The 24,789-nt window shown below is 36.7% G+C and overlaps 2 protein-coding genes across 4 annotated transcripts in view; one reads left to right on the forward strand and one right to left on the reverse strand.

Annotated features, from left to right (window-relative positions):
• Positions 1-10,134, forward strand: part of LOC120425822 (fibulin-1) — a 33,716-nt gene extending 23,582 nt beyond the window's left edge. For 2 of the 3 annotated variants that reach the window (XM_052707807.1, XM_039590438.2), the window contains exons 4-17: positions 176-335; positions 481-655; positions 892-1,088; positions 1,244-1,393; positions 1,611-1,713; positions 1,866-1,939; positions 4,809-4,937; positions 5,042-5,182; positions 5,260-5,586; positions 5,798-5,935; positions 8,424-8,936; positions 9,022-9,151; positions 9,344-9,580; positions 9,681-10,134. In XM_052707807.1, coding sequence (XP_052563767.1) covers positions 176-335; positions 481-655; positions 892-1,088; positions 1,244-1,393; positions 1,611-1,713; positions 1,866-1,939; positions 4,809-4,937; positions 5,042-5,182; positions 5,260-5,586; positions 5,798-5,935; positions 8,424-8,936; positions 9,022-9,151; positions 9,344-9,580; positions 9,681-9,843 — 2,637 coding nt within the window. In that variant the 3' untranslated portion in view covers positions 9,844-10,134. The remainder of the gene's footprint in view (positions 1-175; positions 336-480; positions 656-891; positions 1,089-1,243; positions 1,394-1,610; positions 1,714-1,865; positions 1,940-4,808; positions 4,938-5,041; positions 5,183-5,259; positions 5,587-5,797; positions 5,936-8,423; positions 8,937-9,021; positions 9,152-9,343; positions 9,581-9,680) is intronic. The other variant, XM_052707808.1, reaches the window with a different exon arrangement.
• Positions 10,135-19,507: 9,373 nt separating this feature from the next.
• The window catches only part of LOC120425838 (trace amine-associated receptor 1), a 79,463-nt gene continuing 74,181 nt past the window's right edge, over positions 19,508-24,789 (reverse strand). Inside the window, exon 8 of the mRNA XM_039590459.2 lies at positions 19,508-20,682. Coding sequence (XP_039446393.1) covers positions 20,137-20,682 — 546 coding nt within the window. The 3' untranslated portion in view covers positions 19,508-20,136. The remainder of the gene's footprint in view (positions 20,683-24,789) is intronic.

Here is a 24,789-nt window from a genome sequence, read left to right on the forward strand (position 1 = left end):
ATTTTGAATTTTAAGGTTCTTTGTTTTGTTTTCATAATGCAAAAATATTGAACGGTGAGAAGAAAGTTTTCGAATTCTTAAAAAAATAAGAATTATTTTTCGAGATAATCGTCACCCTACTCCCAGATCTTATCTCCAAAAATCTAAATCCACCTGTCCCTTTATCTTCCCGTAGGACTGCTGCGAGGCGTGCAAGATTGGCCTGGTGGTCGGCTCCAGCTCGAGCAAGTGCTCGGTGGATCCGTTCGCGTTCGGCAGCCCCTGGGACGAGGTGTACGACGGATGCTGCAAAGACATCAAGCAGGACACGTTCATCCTGAACGAGGATGACGAAAGTGAGTTTTAGGGGGGTGGGGAAGGGTTGTCTCGCGAAATTGGACCTTTATTGCATGTTGCCGCTAGATTGTTTGTTTTATTGCATTTCTTTGAGTTACAATTTTGAATGCACTTTTTTGCTGTTTTTTTTTGTTGGTTTGCCAGACAATTTATGCGGCCGCTTTGATAATCTGTGCTCGCAAATCTGCGAGAACACGGTTGCCGGGTCGTACGTATGCAAGTGTTACCCGAGCTACACGCTGATGGACGACAGGAAGACATGCGCCCAAATTACGTCCGAGGACGAGAACGAGATCCCGTTGGATAACACACTGTCGGAGTAAGTAAGAGGGAGATTCTGTAGATTTGCTGGGTCGACGCTGATGTGCAGTTTTGGAAGTTAAATTACCGTCAAAGACTAAAAACATTTTTGTAAATCATCAAAATTAAGTAAGTTAAGCAGAAACTCGGACTCGAACTGCATTCGTGCCATAACTTATGCTTAAATTTTCTGGGAAATCGTTGCCATGAATTGGGTCAGCAAGGTGCTGAAGTTCATTCATCTCCTTCCAACAGCTGTCGCATCGGTTACGAGAAGGACCAACGAACCGGTGAGTGCGTCGACGTTGACGAGTGTGAAACCGGCGAGGCTGCCTGTGACGCCCAGCTGCAGGTTTGTATGAACGTCGAGGGCAGCTACAAATGTTTGGACATCCAGGAGGTCAAATGTGACGCAGGTTTCCGGTATGACCGCAAAACTGGCAAATGTGAAGGTGGGTTGCAAATGTACTATTTTTTTTCTAGCGTTTCGCTTTTTTTGTTTCTGTTACATCAACCAAAATTTATGCTTCGATGCAATTCAATCATTTGAGTGACATCTGTGTCACTGTGTTTCAATGTGGTCTATCTCTCCATGTTCACCGTTCAGATATTAATGAATGCTTTGAGCTGACTGACGCTTGCAATAGGGAAAGCCAGCATTGCTTGAATGGGCGCGGAAACTACACCTGCCAGAACAAGGCGGTGGGAAAGTGCTTGCCAGGGTTCATCTACGACACCGCCAGCAAGTCATGCGAAGGTTCGAACCCATTTTCAACTCTTTTTTGCGTGCTTTTCCCGCGGAAGGTACCATCAAGTATCATCACCTCAATCACTTTTTTCGCTTTTTGTTCACTCAAACCTGTTGGCGCTTTTCATGTACACATACATTCCGAAGTGGCTTTCCACCTGAACCAGCTGATAGTTCTTGGCACCATTTTTTCACCTCTCTCTCTCTCTCTCCCCGCACAAAACAGACATTGACGAGTGCGAGGACAGCTCGGCCTGTGACGAGGGCTTCCAGTGTGTCAATATTAAGGGCTCGTACGACTGTATTGCCGTTGTGAAAAACTACCCACTGTGAGTAATGCAACACCCAAACCCACCCCGGCGGAGGTTCGATCAGCCAGAGTCAATTTAATTGATGAGGTTTCCGGCGAATGAACCGCCGCAACATGTATGGAGCATTTTGTTTCAACTCTTCTTCATTCTCTGACTCACGTGTTTTACAGTCCGACACCTGCTCCGAAGAAGAAAGTCGAATCCTGTGCACCAGGCTTCCGGCGTCACAACGACCAGTGTGTAGGTGAGACTTTCATGGTTTGATGTGTGTTTGTGTGACCCACTGAATTGATCATTTGTGAGGTTTGTTTTTGTGAAATGAAATTAATGTAGCTGTGAGGTTTAGAAGTGCTCATTTCAATTGGTCCTTTATGTGGACAAAGCCGATTGCTTTACCTTGAAAACATGTGAAGTACCTATAATCTTAAAAAGCCGGATTTAAATTAAGATTTCGGGGCATTTTGGTTTGTATTTTGGTTTAGACCTTTTTTTGTATGGTCTATTAGGGTGTAATATGATTGTTTGTGAATGTTTTGGAACGATTGGTTAAGTCTCCACTTTGCGCAAAAATAATCAATTTTGCGCGGGATTTTTGATATTTAAAAAAAAATCTACGTTGCACGCTTTATTCAAACTGGACTCATATTCGGTTGCATTTATGCTAAAAAATAACGTTTAAGAACGTGTATCATGAAAACGTATTTTCTTATCGATTTGGTGTCTTCAGCAAAGTTGTAGGAATTGCATAGGATTTTTGAGCCTTATCAAATGTTAAGGATGTTTATTTTTTTACTTTGAAAAACTCGACGTTATTTTGATGTTCTAGAGAAAACCTCTTTTTCGTGTTTGTTTCTCTTTCAGAGGTTGTGTCTCAGCAACCATTGGTCCAATCTTCAAAACTATAGGAAATTTTCGGATCAGAAAACTGTTAAAAATATTTTTGCAATTCCGTCCTGAAACTACTTACTTTTCCTGTCATTCTTGAACGACGAAACAGCCTACTTTTCTGTACCAAAAATAACAGAATGGAATAGTAACCCTTTTCAAAACAAATGCTGAAAAGTTCTACTTTTCAGCACTGAAATGGATGCTGAAAAGGTGAACTTTTTAGCACTTGTTTGGAAAAGTTGTACTTTTCAACATTTTTTTTTAATTCAACGTTTAATTGACTCAATGCATGGACATTTGTCCTATAATTCTGTTCAAAGGGTGTTTTTCGGAATTGCAAAAAACGTTGTATGGACCTCGTTGCAAAAGTTGATTTTTTCATCACTCGTTGTATTTATCCAACTCGGTGAACCTCGTTGGATAAATGTACGACTCGTGCTGAAAAAATCCTCTTTTTGCAACTTGTTGCATAAACTACTATTAATTCATTTCTGTCAGTTTTTGCATTTTTTTTTTCAATATAACCAGTTCTTTGAAAATAATTCTTTCAAAAATTCTGTTGGATTTTTTGATTCTTTGCAGACTTGACAAGTTCCTTGAGAATGAATTGGCTTTCAAAAAAATCTATATTTTTTACATTCTTCCAAACATGAGCAGTTCTTTAAACTATTTTGAAGATGACTTTTTTTTTATTTCTGGGACTGTTTGCATTTTTTTCAACATGACCAGCTCCTTGATAATAGATCGGCTTAAAAAAATCTTGTAGTTTTTGCAATTCCAGTTCTTTGGACTTTTAAAATGTGATATTTATGCTTTGCAAAATGACCAGTTATTTAAATATAAATTGATTGCTTAAAAAAAATAGTTTTTGCATTCCAGTTTTTTAAACAACTTAATTCTTTTTTATTTCTGAGTGTTTCTGCAGTATTTAAAAAAAACAGTTTTTTGAAAATGTCTGGTTTAAAAAAAAAGTTGTGAATTGTTTCTGAACAGTTCTTTGAAAAATGTTGGTCTTGAAAAAAAAATATTTCCGTGAGTTTTATTTAAATATATTTCATTTTATAGAAATATACATTCTTTCGAACATGATCCAGTTTTAGAAAATCAATTGCGAAAAGATAAAATAATTTCTATGAGTTTTCGCATTCTTTTTAACATAAAATGTGGTTTTCAATCCAAATTTCTTTTTTGGCATGAGTTAAAGTTTGAGTTATTAAAATTTAAGCTTGAAAACTTTTATGATGTTTTAGTTTAGTTTTTGCATTCTTTAAAACATAAGCTAAGATCATTTATCTGGAAATACTTTTTTAATGAATTTGAAAAAAGCAGTTCTTTACTTACATCTTTTATAAATTTAGTGATAAAGTTAAAAAACAAATTCAAGGAAATCAAAATTTCAGTGGAATTACAAGTGCAATTCGCTGAATCAATTAAAAAATACATTCTCCTGTTTAAGCAAGTTTGGCTTTATTAAAAAATCCTTAGAACTTTTGAAAAAAAATTTAACGTGTCGCAAAAAGTTTTCTTTTTGCTAAATTTTTTGTTTTCGTTAAATTTTACATTTTTTGAAAACTTGTGATTGCCAAACAACAGAACTAGTGTAAAATGCATTTTAAAACACTTTTTCAGTCAAATGTTGAAAGTATGGCTTGTTATTCCAATTTTTATATTTTTTGTTTTATCTTAATGTTATATTTAGTTAAAAATTAATAAAGGCAAACTTTCAGCAAACAGTATATTCAGTGAAACGTCCCATTCGGCGAAATGACCTTCGACGAAATATCCATTCGGCGCAATGTACCAGATTCATATGTTTTATTTTCGCGATTACAAAAAACAATCAAATAATATTTGTGTTAGCCAATAGCTTTTTATACGCAGCTGAATTGCTTATTGAAGTACAGTCCAGACTCGATTACCCGAAGACCTCGGAAAAATTTCACTTCGGATAATCGAATCACGAAAAAAAAATTTTTTTCGCTGTCTTATATTTGATTGTTGAGTTTAAGTATGACCTTCAAACTACGCTAAAGTGATTTAAATTTTTTAATTCAAGATGGCGGCCAATATGGTGACGAAATATTGAAAAAATGCATTTTATTATTTAATAAGCAATCAACTATTCATTTTTTTTCATTTCCCATAAAAAACTTTTGTACAATGAGAAAAAAACAATCAAAAATCTCGACGATTTTTAATAAAATATGCATCCTTTTCTCCCAAAGACATTGACGAGTGCTCGGCGGACAAGTACGCCTGTGACAGCAACCAGGTGTGCACAAATGAAATTGGCGGTTTTCGGTGCGATTGCAAGATTGGCTTCATGCTTGACCAGGTGACCAATGCGTGCATGGGTGAGTACAAACTAACACGTCAAACAGCGAACCGCCGCTTAATGAGAGGGTGGTTTTAATTGAAAGTTGGGATCTTTTACACGCTTTATGTTTCCTGCTCTCAGATATCAACGAGTGCCAGATAAACGCTCACGAGTGTCTGGAGAGCCAACGGTGTGACAACACGATAGGGTCGTACACGTGCATCCGGTTGCAGAGCTGTGGCACCGGTTACACGTTGAACGCCGAAACCGGAAACTGTGACGGTAAGTCGGTGAAGGGTAAAAGAGGGACTGACGTCACATCTCAACGACGCTTTTTTTTTCGCTGTCTTTCTCAACAGACGATGACGAGTGCGCCCTGGGACGTCACAACTGTATGGCCCCGTACGAGTGCTTCAACACGAAGGGATCGTTCCGATGTCGGCAAAGGTCCAGGTATGCCCCGGCTGTCGTCGTAAGCAGTCAAACCACGACCGGCAACAGCATCATCACCACAACCACTACAACTTCCACTCCTCGTCCTGTTTATTACACGCAACCACCCAGGACGCAGCCACAGTATGGTCCGGTGTATCAACCGACCAACCAGGGCCAACAGGTTGAATATAACCGCTACCTGGGGTCGTGTGGAATCGGTTTCGAGCGAAACGCCCTTGGGGCTTGCGTTGGTAAGAACGTTGACAGTTATTCTCCTTTTAAAGTCCCAGAAACTAATTCAATTATTTTTCCGAAAAACGCTCCCACTGGATCTTGTAGCCATAAACCCTTGAAAAATAAGACTTAACCCAAAATCTGCCTTCATTTAGCTTAGTTCTTTCAGCCCGTGAAAAAATTTTCATACTGTTTCTTTAATCATCCCCTCGTTCATCGCCAACACAGATATTGACGAATGTGCGCGGGAAAATGTGTGTCGCCCCAACCAGCGATGTGTAAACGGTAATGGATCGTACCGGTGCCACGATTTGCTGATCTGCCCCAACGGCTTCACCGCCAACAACGACGGAACGGAATGTTTGGGTGAGTTTGATGTTTGCCAACAAACCTGAGGTGGCGATAATGATGAAACTGTGAGGCGGATATGAAACACTTTTGCATGGGTTATTTCAGAGGGGCTCAATGATGAAATTCGAAACTTCGGCTGTTGGAATTATTATAAGTTGAAAAATGAAAATTGAAATCAACATTTTCTGATCAAGCTCGAAGTTGGTAGGGCAGTTGGTACCATTAAAACAAGCTAGAATCTCTATTTTCGCAAAAAATGGTAGAAATCTTCAATTTAAACTTTGATATGTCTGGAACCGCAAACTGTACAAATTTGACCTAGAATCGATTGGTGAAGTCAATCTTCAAATCAAAAATGATTTTTGGTGTTTGTCGCGATGAAAACTTTTTGTTTAATTTTCGAATTTCATATTATTTAAATTAAGGTTTTGACCTCACCATAATGTTCCTGAGAATATATTACATAAGTGTTTTAATTTCGTTCAAGGTTTTATGTTTGGTGCATGATATATTGAATTTAGAACATCAGAGTTCAATAATTAACCTAAAAATACGACTACTGACACGCGATCATACTTTAAGTAGAATTGACATATTTTTAGATAATTATCAATCTCTTGCTTGATCAGAAAATGTTGATTTCGGGTGCTGTGTACGTTTGAGGTGGGATGACCCATATATATACATATATATATATATATATATATATATATATATATATATATATATATATATATATATATATATATATATATATATATATATATACACCTGGCTGCTTCCGAATCGTGGTAGCGCCAAACTGCTTACGGTTTCACGATTCAAGAGATCTGATCAACAAACTAATGGGTGATTTAGTCCGTTGCAAATATTTGGCAAAGTTTATGTCGATCCTCTTTTTTTTTAAATCAGCCCGGAAAATCTAAGAGTAACACTTCTTTTCAAAGGAATTATTTTTTTAAATGAAAATTGAATTAAAAATCAAATGCAACTTAAATACTTAAACCTAAATATTAGGCATGTTTTGTCTTATTTAAACATATTAAGATATTTTTGAAAGTCTGATTTACGTGCCGCAAAAAAATGTTTTTTGATAAAATTTTTGTTTTATGAGTATTTTGATACTTGGGATAGAGCTAGACTAATTTATAATGCATTTTAATTTTTTTTGAATTATTTCTTGAAACATGGCTGGTAATTTTTACTTTCAGCTTTTTTTTTTTTTTGTCAAATTTGTTTTCAATCCGTGGGCATAAATCACCTATTTTATGAAAAATTATAGGTTACATAAACACAGAAATAATTATTGACCAAAACTGAATCAAAATAATCAAATTTAGAGCAACACTTGTTTCAATAAAAAAAACAATACTGTGAAAAGACTCTTTCAAGGAGACGCGTGGTGCTTTTTTTAAGGTTTCAATCTAATTTTAGATAACTTTATGTTTTCTTACTGGTTTTAATTTTTGACTTAAACTCAGATTGGAAATTATTTGTTTTCGTCAAAAGCCTATTAAAGTGAAAACTCACTCAGTTTGAGTTTTTCAAGTCATATGTAAGATTTGATCTGGGTGCATTTCCCTCAGTTTCCATTATACCTTATTTCCTGTATCTGAGTAAAAACTCCTAGACTTAATAATTCGATTTCAGCAATTTTGAAAAAGTAAGGGGAGATTTAAAAATTGCGCAGAAAAAAAAACATTTCAGAGGAATGATACATTTTGGCTAAAGGTTCATTTTTAAAATTGAAAATCAAGTAAATTATTTACGAAATATCGTTGTGTGAAAAATGAGAGCTTATTGGCAGAATTAAAAAAAATGACAGGGAATTCTCTTCGATATTCAATATTTTCCAAAGATGAATGAGGAATTACACTATTTGTAAAATATGTTATAAGACAGTTTCTAATCAAAATAAAATAAAAAAATATTATAAAAACGAAATATCATAAAACATTCATAGTTTGTATATAGTTTACTTTATCGGAATCTCAAAAAAAAAATTCGATTGCAATAACAATTTTCATTTTTTTAATGGTTTTGCGATTGAATTTTCATTGATTTCCGAAAATAACTATTATTAAAAAAAACTTGGCCAAAAACAATTCGTCTGTCATAAGTTATCTTCAACTTTTAAACCACTAAAATATTTTGAGTATATTTTAATAGAAATTATTCATACAAATGAAAAAAATAAAATGAGAATGAAATATGCAAAAACGTACATTTCTAGAGTATTTTTGAAAAGGTCCTTAAAAATATTGTGTTTCATATGTTTATAGGACCTTTTCAAAATAAACTCTAGATTTGTTTCGTGCAGTTCAACTTTTTTTTCTGAAAATGATAATGCTTTATGTTCAAACCATAAAGACAAAACTCTTAGCTATAAAATCCCTTGTCGCAGCCAATTTTTTTTATGGAAAACCCAAAAAATTACCTTCAACAGATATCGAACTGGAAATGTTAATGGATTGTAATGTCCTCTTTCTCTCAACCTCTGCAGACGTGGACGAGTGCCTAACCGGGGAGGCCAAGTGTGGCCCGGACCAGGTGTGCAAGAACAAGCGCGGCGGCTACGTGTGTCTGTGTCCGGCGGGGCACATAATCGGCCGGAACCACCGGTGCGAGGACGTGAACGAGTGCGACCTGCACAAGGGCAAGGTGTGCCCGCAGAACTCGGAGTGCATCAACACGGTCGGCTCGTACCGGTGCGACTGCAAGGACGGCTTCCGGAAGTCCCGCCCGGAGGATCTGATCTGCACGGACGTGGACGAGTGCAGCGAGATTCCGGGGCTGTGCCACCAGCGGTGCATAAACTACTGGGGCTCGTACCGGTGCGGTTGCGAGCCGGGCTACAAGCTGGCCAGCGACAACCGAACCTGCGACGACGTGGACGAGTGCGACGAGTACAAATCCAATAACCTGTGCGTTGGGTTCTGCGAGAATACGCCGGGCTCGTACGGCTGCCGGTGTCCACCGGGGTACAAGCTCGGCCACGACGGCCGCAGTTGCATAGGTGAGGCTGTGAGGGGGAGGGGGAATGGTCGAATAATAATTTTCTTAATTGTTTTGCTCATATTTTGCGTCGTTCCTGTGTTTAGATATCGACGAGTGTGAGCCGCGGGACGTGTGTAATGGTCGTAACGAGATCTGTACCAACATCCGAGGCAGTTACCGGTGTACCCGCATAAACTGCCCGCACGAATACGAAATCGACCCCGATAGGTCCAAGTATGTGCAAGTAGTGTCATTTGCGAAATTTTGTCGCACTCAGTTCCACCTCAAGTAGGAAACATTTACGTGTCACAATCATAGAACACGTGCTTACGCACCTTGAGCTGGAATTGTCGCGAAGAAATTAATTCAATTTCGTGTGGCCCAATCTCACGGTACTTATCTTGCACCATTTCTCGTAATGTACAGTCGCTGCAGACGGACCACCAAATACTGCAACCCGGGGGACACCGAGTGTCTGCGGAAGCCAACGTCCTACTCGTACAATTTCATAACGCTGGTCTCGAACATGCCGGTGCCTCCGTCGGGACGTGCCCTGTTCAACCTGCGAGGACCGGCGTGGTACGAGGCAATCGACTTTGATCTGAAGCTGCTCTCGGTTGATGCCCCACCGAACGTCCGACCGGTGGATCAGCGCTTTTTCAGGTAAAAACCACCTCCGCCGAATTTAGTGCTCCGTTTTCTTATTGCCAAATGTGTTCTGTTCTTGCGTTCTTCCTCTTCTCCCACCCCCACATCAACACAGCTTGAACAAACTGTCCAACGAAGTGCTGCTGAACCTGGTCAAGAGCATCGAAGGGCCGCAGGACATTGAGCTCGAGCTGAGCATGACGGTGTTCAAGGACGGCCAACCGTACGGATCGAATATTGCCAAGCTGTTTCTGATGATTTCAGCATATGAATTCTAATGAGTCGAGTCGAGTCGAGTGCGATGTCGGGTGGTGCTCCTTTTTACTGTTGTCGTACAAAATAAAAGCTCAACGTAGCCCACCAGCCAGTGCAGCGCTTTGGGGGATTCTGTGTTTCTTTCGTTATGTTTGATTCATTACCATTTTTATGGAGCATCGCTTTATGTTTTCAGCTGCCTGTGTGGGAGTTGATTAATTGGAGAACTTGGTGTTTAATTTTACTTTAATTTGTCATGTCTATTATTCTTAAGGTTTAATCGAAATAAAAAGGTATTATTCTTTTTTAATTGATTTGAGAAAAGTGTTATTGTAAGCCTTACCGACGAGGTTGATTTACTGGTGAATAATTAGGGATCATGTATAAAAAAAACAATTTCGGATGCAAATCTGTCTCCCAATGGGATTAAGTGTTTGTATCCATCTCGACAAACAATTTCCGCTCAAGCAGAAGCCAAACGAGAAAAATGCTCATTTAACGACCTGTCACATGTAATTAGATTTAAACCACGCTGGAAGCTCATAAACAATCTCCCAAGAGGGCCATCCAAGAGGCAACGAGCAACCATCACGAAAGCGAAAGCATCCGTGTTATTTAATCTTTTTCTCCCAACATGTAAACTGCATCCCTTAGAAAAAAGCGAAAGCAGCAAATCCCTAAAGTCATGAAGGCATTCCTTAGTATGTATACAACACCCTGTTGAACCCCTTTCCTGCGCGCTTCGAGAGCTTGTGACATTTCGAAAATTTATATTTGATTTGATAAACTTGCCGGGGTGCGAACACAGACACACACACAGAAAGATAAAATAATCTCGTTTTTCTCATTTCCCAAATTGTTTCCGTCCGCTTTAACGATGGAAATATAAATTTTCGCAGCTCATCGTCGGGTGGTCTTCAGCTGGGTGGGCCCCTTCTGGCGGCATCAAATGTATATCTTAACAGAAATTTTTATTGCAAAATATTACCCGAAGGGCTTTTGTCGGTTTCTGCTGAGCGTGCTGTTTCTTAAGGATTTTAAAAAGCTCTGACGTTGGCCAGCACAAACTAGATTTCGTGACTGTGGTCGCGGTCTACGGGTCCTTAATTTTGTCACTTGGGTTCTGGTCTTTGGGACGTCAAATAAATCAGCTGATGGCAGCTCTCTTTGATGCATCGGAGAGACATCTACATTTTTTGAAGAAGTGATTAAAGTGAGATTTATAGTAACTATGCATGTTGCGGTGGTAAACTCTGAAATTTAATTGGTCAAAATTAAAAAAAAATATATAAAAAAAAATTATAGGTAAACAAATGGCATTTAAATGTAAATGGGAATTGTTGATGCTCCAATTTTTTAACAGGATGAGGGAAAATCTCCACGGTATTCTCAAGTATGTTTCACTTGGAGTTGTATTTTAAGTAGAAGTGAGCAAAAACGCTCTTTTTAAGGAGCTGCTCATTTTGGCTCACTCATTAAAATGAGCGGCTCTTTTGAACGGATCTTTTGGAATTTTTCAAAATATTGATAAAAATGTTTTTTGAAGATTGGGGACTTTTAAAAACCATTTAAAAAAAACGGAAATGGAGAAGATTCGCATGAAAACCTAGGTCTTGGCGGACTCTTTGTCAAGATTTCTACTCAAACCTAAACGTTCAAATAATGGGATGGGGAGAGCACCCAAACTTAAATCTAGGATTTTGTTAAAAAACTGCTAATAATTTTACGAAATTCTGTTTACTTCTGCGAAAATTACACCGAAATAAAAAGGATTTGTCAAAAAAATTCAAAAATATTGCATAAGGAATTGATGAATTATCATCAGTTTCTGGTAAATTTTCATCTGGCTCATATTTTTAATTTTTTTTTGTAAAATTACTCTAAAAGAGGTAATACTGAACCAACCAAATTTTCAACCTTCCAAAATTCAAAGCTTTTTTTCTGTATAAACAAATGCTATTATTTTATTTTGAGAAAATATTCTTCGAACTCTTTTCTATATACTGATTTAACCCATAAAATGTATAAATGCCTAAGTTTAATTGAGCTAGAAGATGATTTTTTTTCCCAAAATCTCATGAGATTTTAAATAGCTTTTTGATGAAATTGTCCAAGTTAAGCATTTTGAGTTGCTCAAATTTGTATTCGGGCAGTGTTTTAATGTATCTTTACGGTCAGTAGTGCAACGGAAAGTTTATTTTGTTTTGAAAATCATTCTGCTTCACTTTTGGAGCAATTTCAAAGAAAACTAGGAAATTGAAAACATGGGTTTGGAAAATTTGTGTGAAATATTTGAAGTTACATTTTCAACTATAACACATTTTAAGTACTTGAATTTGTTGGAAATTTAATGAATAATGTTTAGAAACATAAAAAAGACAAAAGTTTAAATATCATTCCGTTTTGGAATGGTTCTTTCAAAAGACCAGAGTTTCAAAAAAACCGCGGTTTTTTATTTGTCAGTCATGGTTCGTTCGCTCTTTTCAGTGCACCGGCGCTTTGAGCAATTCGTTTTTTTGCCCACCTCTAATTTTAAGAATATGTTGTTTTTTCATTAACAAATACGTTGGATTGAAAATGGAGATTTTTTGAAAAATACGAAACTTTTTTAATATTTTGTACCTGTATTCAATTAATTTCAGAGTCCAGATGTTCAATTATTTAAGTAAGTGTTTGATCTTGAAAGATCAAGTTTCAAATGACCAGTTATTTGGGATACAACATTCATTTAGTTCCTACGTTCCATTTATATGCTCCTTAGGGTGCCCAGAAAAAATGACCCCTTGCTCCACAAGTGGAAAACGGTTTTTTGGGTTATTTTAAGCATCTGTGTAAATTTTGAGCGAAATTGGATGAGATTAACCCATTGATACCCGAGCCTAAAGTTGGTGTAAAAAATGTTTTTCATACAAAAATGACTATTTTTAATCTCTAATAACTTTTCAGGATCGAGCTTAACAGCTTTGGTATGAGAACATTAAATTTTCAATAAGAATCTCACTTTTGGGAATATTTGGATAGAAGTAGCGCACCGTGCAGACCAAACCATAAGAAACTAGGGGTTTCCATACATTTTTTTGATTTTTCCCATACAAACTTAAAATGGGCAAATGATGACCGATTTGGCTTATATGTGGCCCAGAGTCCTAAAATAGGTCAAGGGACAATATTCAGCTTGTGGAGCGAAGTTTTGAAAAAAGTCCCATATTCTGGGCAACCTAATGCTCCTTCATCAATATTATCAAAATTTTATAAACTTTTAAACGATGTTCAAAATTATGAGCTCAAAAGTAATTTTCTTCCATGTTGTAAACGTTTGGATTGATTATATTGTATCAATTAATGTTGAGATTCAACTCTGACAAAAATTAAGCAATTAAAACAAATTCGAAAATCCCGTATGTGCTCGGGTAAAATTATCCGTTAATTTCTTGATTTCTATTTTTCTATTTCGATGCATATTTCCAGTTTGGATTCTCTGAATGTTTTGTCAACGAAATAGTTTGTTGCACAAACGTTTTTCATACTTGTTTTGTAAATTGGGTTCGATACTGAAGTTCTAATTTATTTTTAAATGACCTAACAGTTAAGCTTTTTTTAACAGTAAAGCTTTACTAAAAAGTTCTAAAGTTATAGTTCAATTGAAATTTTATGTTTGTTTTTTTGTAAATTTAGAGAAAAAATGATATTTTCTAATCGCTGCAGACACTTTCAGCACACAAACTCAGCCTCATGTCTTCAGAACAATTTCTCTCCTGAGTTGGGCGGAGAAGGAAACTATGGAAATGACTTTTCCTCTTCATTTTCTGTCGCGTCCTCCCCTGCCTTAAAAGGCAGGAAACAAACCTTAACAGGAACGGGCTAGGCTCTGGAGTGACTTGAGGTAAACCAAGTGTTGAAGGGCAACAAAAAAAAAGTGTTTTAAAAGAAACACAGTTTACTGCGGCAGGAAAATGTCGGCAACCCGAATGACACTCCACTATAAAATTCCTCTGCTACACTCGATGATCAGCATCTCGTCCTGGCCGCGAGGATTCGCGACCAACGACGATGGCCACCACGTCCTTTCGCAGGATGTAATTAGTTTACTCTAACGCAATCATCAGGATCTGGAGCACACCTTTGCGAAAGCTCCCGGGAGAGGGGAAAAAACTCCTTTTCCGGCCGACGTCAGCCTCGAGGCCGGTCAGCGGAAAATCTTGTCTCCGCAATCCAACCCACTACGTTCCAGCTTCCTGGGGTGGGGAACCACGTGACTAGTAGTGGTAACAGGAAGCTAAACGATGGGAAAACAGAAATTAATGGCACTTTAATGAGATTGGCGAGAAAAGAGAGCTTGGAAGAGTTGGACCTGGGGCTTGATTGCAGGAAAATTGCACCTCCTCTGGGTGCCGGCGGCAGGCAAATTAAATAAACTGGAGCTGTTGCGAGGCATTCGGATGTAATTAGAACAAATTTGAAACGGGGGAGGGAGGGGTTTGATTAATCGAGAACGAATAGTGGGGGGTGATTACTGTTGTGGTGGAGGAACTTGGTATTTTTTAATTGATGGTGTCAGTTTGCTCCATCTCGATATTTGAGTTATCTAAAGTGTAATTTTTTATTTGAGTCACCGGTGTTTTGAGAGTTTTTTTTAAGTTGCAACTTTTCGAGCATGGGTCAATTAAACAATACACAATTAGACATCAGCAACACGTATTACATTGACCAGATGTTACTTTAATTTTATTCAATTAAATTTATCCTTTCAGCAGTAAACCTGATCCAAATCCGCAAAAAATCTCAGTCGATGCGAAGCACATTTTATGACTCACTGCATCGAATATAAAATATCAATTTTAACTTCGGAAACATTCCAATCAGTCATACTCTGACTTTCCTCCTTCCGATGCTAGTGCTAGAATGTTTGAGCTGAAGTAGCTCATTTCCCGTTCTTCTTCGGAGCAATAACATCTGGCTCTGCATTGGCAACCGGCTGGCTATACCCACTCTCGACTCCATCAGCAGTAAATGGTCCATGAAAAAACAGTTGTATCCGGACTATTTTCCTCTTGCTTCTTGCCTCGAAACTAAACACCATTTCCGAGCTGGCTTTGGAGGCGGAAGATGCCAACAATTTCCTACAAGAAATGATTCGAAGCTGCACTTGATTTTAAAGCATGTCCAGGGTTGAAAGATGGTAGGTTCTGTAATATGATCGATTGCATTCCCCTACGTGGGTCGAACAACTGCTCAGATTGTTCTGAAACCATGAAAATGATTGGAACAGATGACAAAGTCTTTATGAATACAAAATATTACTAGAGAAGGAAGAAAGACTGGAACATCTGAATGACAGCACCTTATGGTTCTAATTTATTACTTGGTATCATTTATCGCGAAAATTGTTACGAGGTTATCAATTTTAAGTTTTATGGTCCAATCTGTTCATGCTCAATAAAAATCAATTGAGTAAGGGTCATTGATTAAGCAGAATTCTAAAAAATTCCAACATTTAAAGTTTGTTTCCAGCATATCTCGTTCCCATCGTTACAACTCCTGCCATAGTCATCAATTTGATAGCCCCCACCCTATAGAATTTACACATCAATTAGTTCGGAAGTCAATTGTGCCAGTAGAAAGTAGAAACATTCCAGAAACTTTGTCTTTCTCAAGAGTGTGGTCAACCAGGCTCAGGGGAAAAAATCTGCTGAACAGTTTCTGGTTGAGCTTGATGAGGTTAAGTGTTGTCATCCTTAATAAAGGCATCGAAGGGGGAAAAACTTTCCCATTTGCTGGCTCAACTATCTCCCCCAACTTTTGAATATTGAGCTGATTTAATTAAGTTCTTGCTTGATTAATGACCCCGTCACCGCACAGCCATCAGAAATCGCTTATCGTTGGCCGTCGGAACAAAGAAAGCAACCATTTCCGTGGCAATTTTGCGTTAGAACATCCGATCACGCAATTCGTAAATCTGTGTTACAAAATCGTTTCTTATAGCGACCACCAGAACAGCAGCGTCCCGAAGACAACAGCTGGCAAAAGTGACGAAGGAAAAGGCAATTTGCGTGCGCGTCGAGGACGACCAAACAGGATGCTAATCAACTTCCGGCAGCTGGGAAATTGTGCGCGTTTGCGAAATTTGTTGGGTTTTGATTTGTCATCAGTGAGCGTTGTGAGGTTGTGGTTGAGCTAACTTGCAGAAACATGGTTTGTTTTCAAATTTGTTCTGATCTGGCTTCATATCCAATTCCAGAGTTTTTTTTGATTAGGTCCTATAAACATATAAAAGACAATAGCTAATAGGTCCTTTTCAAAAAAAACTCTAGAATTGATCAAAAATTCAAAGCTAATATCGCTTGACAATTAATTATGAATGAATGTAAATTAAGCAAAGAAAAACAAAAAAAAACAAAAAAATATCACGTAGCCAGCTTTGTCAGCATTCGTTTTTTTATGCACATGAACTCATAAATCTCGCTAATAACTTATGTTGTATCATTCATTCAAGCTATCGAGCCTTTGAAGTGCACCACTGCATTGATAGTGCTCGCATGAACAATGGATTGTCGGACAGTATGAGAGGGGCGTTCAATATTTAATATGCGATTAATTTACAAGTGCACTTTCCATAGCGAATTCCATGGGCATCGTAAAACAGAGGTACAACTTTCACAATTTTTTTCATAGAAATCATTGCTGGTTTAAAAACTATAGAAAACGATAGAAAATGGGAGAAAACGAAGCAACACGTGCACGGAAAAAACCAAAAATAAAAATTTTAGACAGATGAAAGGGAACTTAAACTTAAGAACCAATCAAAATTTATTTCCGGATGGAACTAAATAATATTTATACTAAAAATATATTTGCCAGCATTTAGTAGAGCACGGCAAAATAGACCAAAATAAAATGGTATCAATAACTTTAAAAATAGTCGCTGCTTACTAATAACGATAAGATATATCGTCAACTTAGGTGCCTTCTACAAATGACGTGGACCATTTACCGAGAATACAGAGTTCGCTTGGGGCATTGCAAAAAACCCATGGAACAGATTGACGTGATCGCACCCTTGCTGACACATGTCACGAGAAAGTGATTATCTTATTCAGTTGTGGTTTTTTATGTTATTGTTTATTATTTTTTGTACTATTGATCCTCACTCCTAACCTGGTCACAGCAACCTGATAAAAATAAGTTATGAAGAAAAAAAAAATGATTTCTTACTTTTCTATTTCAACAATTCTTATTTTATTTTTTTTCAGTTTCTCAAGTTCTTAACCCTCTACTTATTTTTTTTCGATTTTTTTTATTTTTCTCGTGTTCAGGTGGCCATTTTGAGCAACTTTTGTTCTACGAAAAACCTTACTTCTCTTGTTTTATGTTTTTTTTGTTTCATTTTTAGTATTTTAATTTGCATTTATCTTGTTTAGTTTATGTTTGTTTTTGGTAGTATTTGGCCTATTCTACCACCTCCTATCATTTCATTTTGCCTCTCTAATTTTTTCATGTTTTTACAGAAATTTTTTCAGTTTTTTGCCTGTTTTTCACATTTTCTGCTATAAAATGGCACCATTATCATTTAAGGGGTTTCATACATGTAAATCGGCAAAAATGTCAGAGGTCGGTATGAGCACACATTGAAACTTTTTTTAAATCTGTTTTCAGAGCATTAAAAATGCATTTTTATCTATTACCAAAAGAAGTTTGAAGACATTTGGTTGTATCATTGCCGAGATATAGCTATTTGAAGTTAGCAGTTTCAAAAAACGGGTGCCGCGATATCTCAACACTGCTTTGACAAAATCGGCTCAAAATTTTGGTGAAGACTTGTTAAACCAGTCCCGTGGGCATGACGAAGGCCGATTTTCAAAAACTTAATTTTTAAAAAAGATAAAAATATTGTTATTTTTTTTCAAATAAAAATCAGTCAGTTTTTGATTTTTGTAAGCAATATTTAGAAATCGGGCTTCGTCATGTACACGGGATATGTCTTGAGAGTCTTCACTCCAATTTTCAGCCAATTTGGTCCATCCCAGTTTGACAGTTCACTTTGCGCATGGAAAAATTTTGAACTTAAATCGTCTCTTACTCAGTTCAGCCATGGAATATTTTCATGAAACTTTCAGGAGTCATCTTTTTAGTGAATTCATTGAATTTTCTGTATTATCAAATTTTGTGATTTTCTACATGTATGTAACCCCTTAAGTTGTAAAAAAAATGCGTAGAGGCATAGTCTGGGACTCTAGAAAAATTACTGCACTAGTTCTTTTTACTGAAAAAATAGGAAATGTTGATAAAAAACACAGCCAAAGTTGCCCCCGAAAAAAATTACATTTTTAAAAAAAACATTGGCAAAGTCACATAAAACAAGTAAAACTTCCAACCCATAAATTTTCTAAAATTTTAAGAGTTCTTCTTTCCAATGCTTTTTAAAGATCGAAAATTGGTTGAAAAATTGTTGTAGAGGGTTAAGGCCCTTAAATTAAAAATAAATTTAAGTGCGCCCAAACATGCTAAATATGATTATCAATGCAAACAAAAAAAATGCATTTTAGATTGTTTTCAGTTGATTAGACTGCACTTTTCATTAAAATTTTGAAGTCCTATGAAAATAAAATTAAAAAATTGCCCCCTGATAATTCGGATTAATTTGGAAGTGGTCGAAATAAACTTTGAAAAGTATTTGAAACGGCCTAATTTCAAAACATCTAAAATTCTTAATTATTAAATTCTTGTTCAAAAAGTTGGTTCTTTTGAAAAAGTAATCTAGAATTATTCTCAGTAATCTACATTAGATCATTTTTGAGCACAACGACGGAATTATGATTTTAACGTGTTTAATTTTTTGCGAAAATGGCCAAATAAAAAATACAGGAGTAATTATTTTGGCAAGAGAACCCCCAGTCAAATTTTGAGCCCGATCCGAGCACTTTTGACTGTTCATTGTGAATAGGATTCGATATGTTTATAGGACCTTTACAAATAATACGTGGGTAATTCTCTACCAACTCACACGAAATCGAGAAAAGTTGCCCCGACCCCTCTTCGATTTGCGTGAAACTTTGTCCTCAAGGATAACTTTTGTCCCTGATCACGAATCCAAGGTCCGTTTTTTGATATTTCGTAACGGAGGGGCGGTACGACCCCTTCCATTTTTGAACATGCGAAAAAAGAGGTGTTTTTTCACAATTTGCAGCCTGAAACGGTGATGAGATAGAAATTTGGTGTCAAAGAGACTGTCATTTAATGGGAAATTTAATGTACTTCTCGAATCTACATTGACCCAGAAGGGACATTTTTTCATTTAGAACAAAATTTTTCATTTTAAAATTTCGTGTTTTTTCTAACTTTGCAGGGTTATTTTATAGAGTGTAACAATGTTCTACAAAGTTGTAGAGCAGAAAATTACAAAAAATTTGCTTATAAACATCACGAGTTATTGCGATTTTAAGAAAAAATGTTTTGATGATGAATTTATCAGGAATGACTGATTGAATTATCGAAACAAATACACACAATAAACATTCCACTAGCAGTCAAGTAATTGCCCTGAAATCAATCGAAAAATTTCAACAGAAAGCTCGAAAAATAATTACAAAACGCAATCCACCTACCTTTACGCCAATACGTTGTCCACAATTCGCCCGAAGTAATTTCTGTAATTGATACAGCACACAATGAATTTCTCAGTTGCACGAAAACAAGTCATTATTTTTTTGTGTAAAAATCTTCTTAATTAGTTTATTTTGACCACAGTTTCATTAACTACGACTTCGAACAGCTGCGATACGATTTTGGTTTTGTGGAATAAATTTGTTGTGTGTTTTTCACGAGTAACTATCACAATGTGTGTCTGTGTGTGTTTTGGTGTGTGGTTAAAAGTTAAATGGATTTAACGTGTACACGTGTGAATGGGGGCATGAATGAATGGATGCACTACGGAGCCGACTATTAAAATGGAATTGAACAATATCGGTGTGAGTGTGTGCCAGGATTAAAACAGAAGGCAAGGACCAGCCTCTGGGAAATTGGATCGAACACAATAATGTTGGAGATGATTCTGGCAAAAAGAGAATGAGGTACAACCTAACACTGTACAGTTGTAGTGTTCGTTCGCCACATACACACACATACAACTAGAACAATTATCTACAGCCACATAGGTTTATCTCTTGTTTTGCGTTATCTACCCTAAAGGACACAGTCTGGCGGTGTCCTACATGTATGTATCGTTTCTTGGAAAGAAAAGTACGCTCAACACATTATTTCTTTTTTATAAAAAAAAACTTTCTAACCCTTAGCCTCCACCGTTCGATCGTGCCACAATACTAGATATCGGGCAGGGCCTGGTGGTGGTTGAAACCGACAAAGAATGCTCGATTTTTGGCACAGTTGATGTCGTGCAGTTCACGTTCGCAGCTCATCTGCGGGTCCGAGTTGGTCGTGGGGAAGATGACGGTGAACTCGCTCTCCTTGGAACCGGTTCCCGGACGCCGGTGTTCCTTGCACAGGTGCTCCCCGCCGGGGGACAGCTTGTGGATGCTGTTGTTGCTACGATGATGGCCACCTCCGTTCTGCCGATGGTGGTGCCGGTGCAAGGTCGTCGTTTGGTGCTGCTGCTGCTGGTGATACGCCGCCGACGAAGAGTTACTCCGGGGCAGGGCGTTGATGCTGCACGAGCTGAACGTCCGCTCGAGGATGTCGCCCCAGTACCGCTCCGAGGTGCACTCGATATCCGGCCGGGGCGTGTGATTCGCCGAGCGGCAGATCGTCACCGGTGGCGGACCCGGCGGAAGCGGCAGCGTGGTCAAGTGGTGATCGTACTCTAGACTTATGCTACACTTTTCCTCCAGTGAAGTTTGGCTGCTGGTGCACTGGGGGAGAAGATTTAGTGAGATAAAAAATAAATAACTGTCAGTTGAGGTTGAGCAAAACCACTTTAGAAATAAATCAAAATTTTCAAGCAACTTTCCTATGCACTCCTGTGTCCAAGTAATATTTATCGTACACAAATAAATTGAGGCATTGTTTGAAAACATTTTTTTTTCTTTTTTCTCATAAACCAAAAACTCCACGTTTCTACATAATAAATATTTGTTTTCCAGTCCAGTTCGGGCCAGTTATGAGTTAAAACAAAGCAATTAATTATTAAATGTGTTCCAGAATACCAAGAAAAATGTATGTTTCTCGCATTCCAAGTTATGAATGCAGATTGTACCCAGAACCACTTCAGTTAAAAAATAAAAATCAAATTGAATACATCCTGCGCATGTTTGCTGCAGGAGACTAATTGAATGAAAGTACTCCATTGCAACTGAATACAAACTGAAGAGCCCAAAATGTATTTCGAAAGCTTTTATGAATTCCGTCAAGCTACAAATGAACTGAGTAGGGAACTGGGAATAAAGTGAATGTTTGAATTGATTGATCATTGATTAAATGTTACCTCGAACTAGTGCGTCCATCCCGGGAATTCCCGGGACAAAATTCCCGGGATTTTTCTAAAACCGGGAATTCCCGAATCCCGGGATTTTTTGTATTTTGTCCCGGGAATTCCCGAAATTGGAAAAAATGTAAAAAATTTCTCTGGAAATTTAGGTTTATAGGTATATATGAAGCATATATCCAGGGTGTTTTTTTTCAAAAGGTCCTACCAGCTTTTATGTTTTCATATGTTTCTAGGACCTATCCAAACAAGGTATCAGCATTAATTTGACTTATGAAGCAAACTTGTAAAACAAAATACCGATCCGTAAAATGCCTATTGATCTAAATATTTTTTATCAAATTTTACATATTTTTGGAAAGACTAGTTATATTTATGATTCTAAATTTAATAAATAATATAATTTTAAATTATTCTTCATGAAACATTTTTGGCAATTCAAGACAAATGTATCGAATTAAGACAGCTGTTTTAGTAATTGTTTTTGCATAATGTTTTAATTGTTTTGATTGAATTCGGTTAAAACAAGAACAGAGCAAAACTATTAGTACACCGATCTCCAAATGAACTGCTCTAAAATCTCCTGTACCTAATTAGACTTTAGTCCCGATTTTCCCCTAGTTGGCGGTGATGACATTAAGACAACTTGATCAATATTTTTTATATACAACATGCATGTCTAAACTTATCCAAAATTAAACTGTTATAATTTTATTTGTTGTCTTTTTATTTGTTATTTTAGACATTTAAAAAGAGGCTTTTCTAGTCATGACAATTAAAAAAATGTATTTATAAGAGACTTATTTAATTTAAATCACATTGGATAAGATACAAAATAAGAAACCAAAGCTCAACAAAGAACAAAAAAAAATCTTTCAAGCTATCTAAAAACTGCTATCCTTTTTTAGGTTGAAGTGTAGATTACCACCAATGAATAGTATTGAGCTAATTCTATGATTTTAAGCTTGAAAAACATGCAAATATAATGAAAACATAGATTTTAATACTGTTTTAAAAATTTCCCGGGATCCCGGGAATTCCCGGGATTTCGAAAATATTTTTCCCGTTTCCCGGGAAATTCAAAACCCGGGAAAATTGGACGCCCTACCTCGAACAAAAAATAAATAAAAAGTAAAAGTGCACGAATTTACTTTTTCGTTTAATTCCAAAAAACTAACAATATTAAAACTTAATTAATTTATAAACAAATTATCCATTGTTGTTATAAAAAATGCTTGAACAAATGAAAATTAACAGTGCAGTTTGAAAATCGTGACTTGTTTCAGCAAATCAGTTTTCATAATTTAAAAAAATAAAAAAAATAAAACCTTTCTCCGAGCACCGTGCTGCCTAAAATCCAACTAAACAATTTACACAACTAGTAGATCAGCTTTGAATTTAGGCAGGCAAAAATGCTTGAAAACATTGTTTTGCCAAAAATGGAATAACACTATACAAGAAATATTTTTTTCCACCTTTTTTATTATCATATTTTTTTCTTCCAATCATTACCGTGTGCAAAATTAACAAAGACAAGATGTCAAATGGAATGACGATGCAATAGAAATCCAATCCAATGTTGTAAAAATATATATCCTTATTCGTATTTTTACCTTTCAAGCTTCAAGCTTATTTGAAATATATTTGAATTTCTATGATAAGTTAAAACATCATTCATTTTGCCGTTTTTTTTTTTAAATATAGCTGACTAAAACTGAAATTGAAAAATGTCAATCGAAAAAAATTTAAAATTCTGTGAATGTTTTTTTGAATAGTACCATAAGGCTGTGTGTGTGTGTGGTCCAATCCAATACCCGCTGGCCGGCAGCGAAATTATGGGAAAGAATAGTATGTATCAGACTTGATTATGCTGATACATCTTATATCAGTCCCGGGTATTAGGTGGTGTTAGCCCTCGCGCTGCTTCCAGTGACCCATTTCAGAATGACAGAGCTCCTTGCGGTCCAATTCCGAGGTCACTGGGCATTGTCTGGCCCCGCCTAAAGATAGAGCAAGAACCAGACGAGTCCTCGACATATCTTTAAACTTCCAATCCCATAAGGCAAAACAGGGATCGGCGCGTATTTAGTAAATTGCAAGCAAAAATATCTTAGTTTTCAGAATTTCCAGTATGGACAGATCTCACCAAATTCACGAAGCTCTGTTCTCTGTTGTTTTCCTTTTGTGGTAATGATGTTCAGGTCCAGATCAGAAAAGGTTTTCCATCCAGCGTCGTTTCTCCGCCCAGAAGTAATGCCCGATTGCGATTTTTTTACCGTACGCGACGCAAATACATTATATGCCATCATATTACAAAACAGCACAAACGACGACGATGAATTCACGCGAAACGACCGAAAAATGTTCTCTGTTATTAGGATGTACAAACTTGATTTTCCGAAAACTACTCCAAAACTCCCGAGCACAATCAAACACAATTACATCGCATCCGCGTCGATCACAAATTTAACTTACAACAACATAGAGCAATTCCAGCTCAAATCAGGTATTTTTCTGGTACTTTTGTACCCGACCCTCTCCGATTTCAATGAAACTTTTTAGACATGTTATCCTAGGCCTATATAAGCCATTTTTGTGTATATGGAGCCAATAGTACTCGAAAATAACATTTGAGAAGGGCGTAAGGTATTTAAATATTTTTGTATTTTGTAATTTAAAAATTACTGTATCTCAAAGCCGTTGCGTCGTATCAAAAAGTGGTCAAAGACAAACTTGTAGGAAATTGGACGGGCTTTCTGAAAAAAATACACTGAAACAAAAATACACGCCACATCTATGAGATTTTTTGATTTTTAAGTCTAAAACTTAAATTTAAAGGTGATGTCACGATTTTTTTTCGTTCAAAATTTTTGAGGAAATAGCCTAAAATGTTACCAAAAGACTGACGAAAAATGCAGGATGGTATGTCTCTCTTAAAAAAATACAAAAATCATTTACTAAAACTGTTTTTTTGAAAAGTGGTCTAAACGTCAAAATTTTTAAAAACCAGTAGTGGGAATCGATTCCCCAGACAATTTTACATAAAAGTCTCCATATTGACCATTGTCCTATGTCCAATCCTTGGGAAGATACAGCGGTTTTAAAAATAAAAATGTTGAAAAAACGTGTTTTTTGGTGGTTTTTGGCAATTTCTATATTGCCTTTGACAGCATTTCAATTGGATGTAAGGGCTTACAGATATAAGCTTAATTACATTGCTAATAACTGAAAATAGAATATTTTTTTCAGTGTGGTAGAAACCAGGATAGTAAATTTGCTTACGTAAATATAAAAACGATATAAATCAAAAAGCTGTCAAAGGCAAACTTATGGGAAATTGGACGAGCTTTCCGGTAAAAATATTTACGAGACTGAAAAACCAAGTCTGTCATATAGAAATTGCCAAAAACCACCAAAAAACCCGTTTTTTCAACATTTTTATTTTTAAAACCGCTGTATCTTCCCAAGGATTGGACATAGGACAATGGTCAATATGGAGACTTTTATGTAAAATTGTCTGGGGAATCGATTCCCA

Source organism: Culex pipiens, chromosome 2, assembly GCF_016801865.2.
Source record: "Culex pipiens pallens isolate TS chromosome 2, TS_CPP_V2, whole genome shotgun sequence".
NCBI lineage: Eukaryota > Metazoa > Arthropoda > Insecta > Diptera > Culicidae > Culex > Culex pipiens.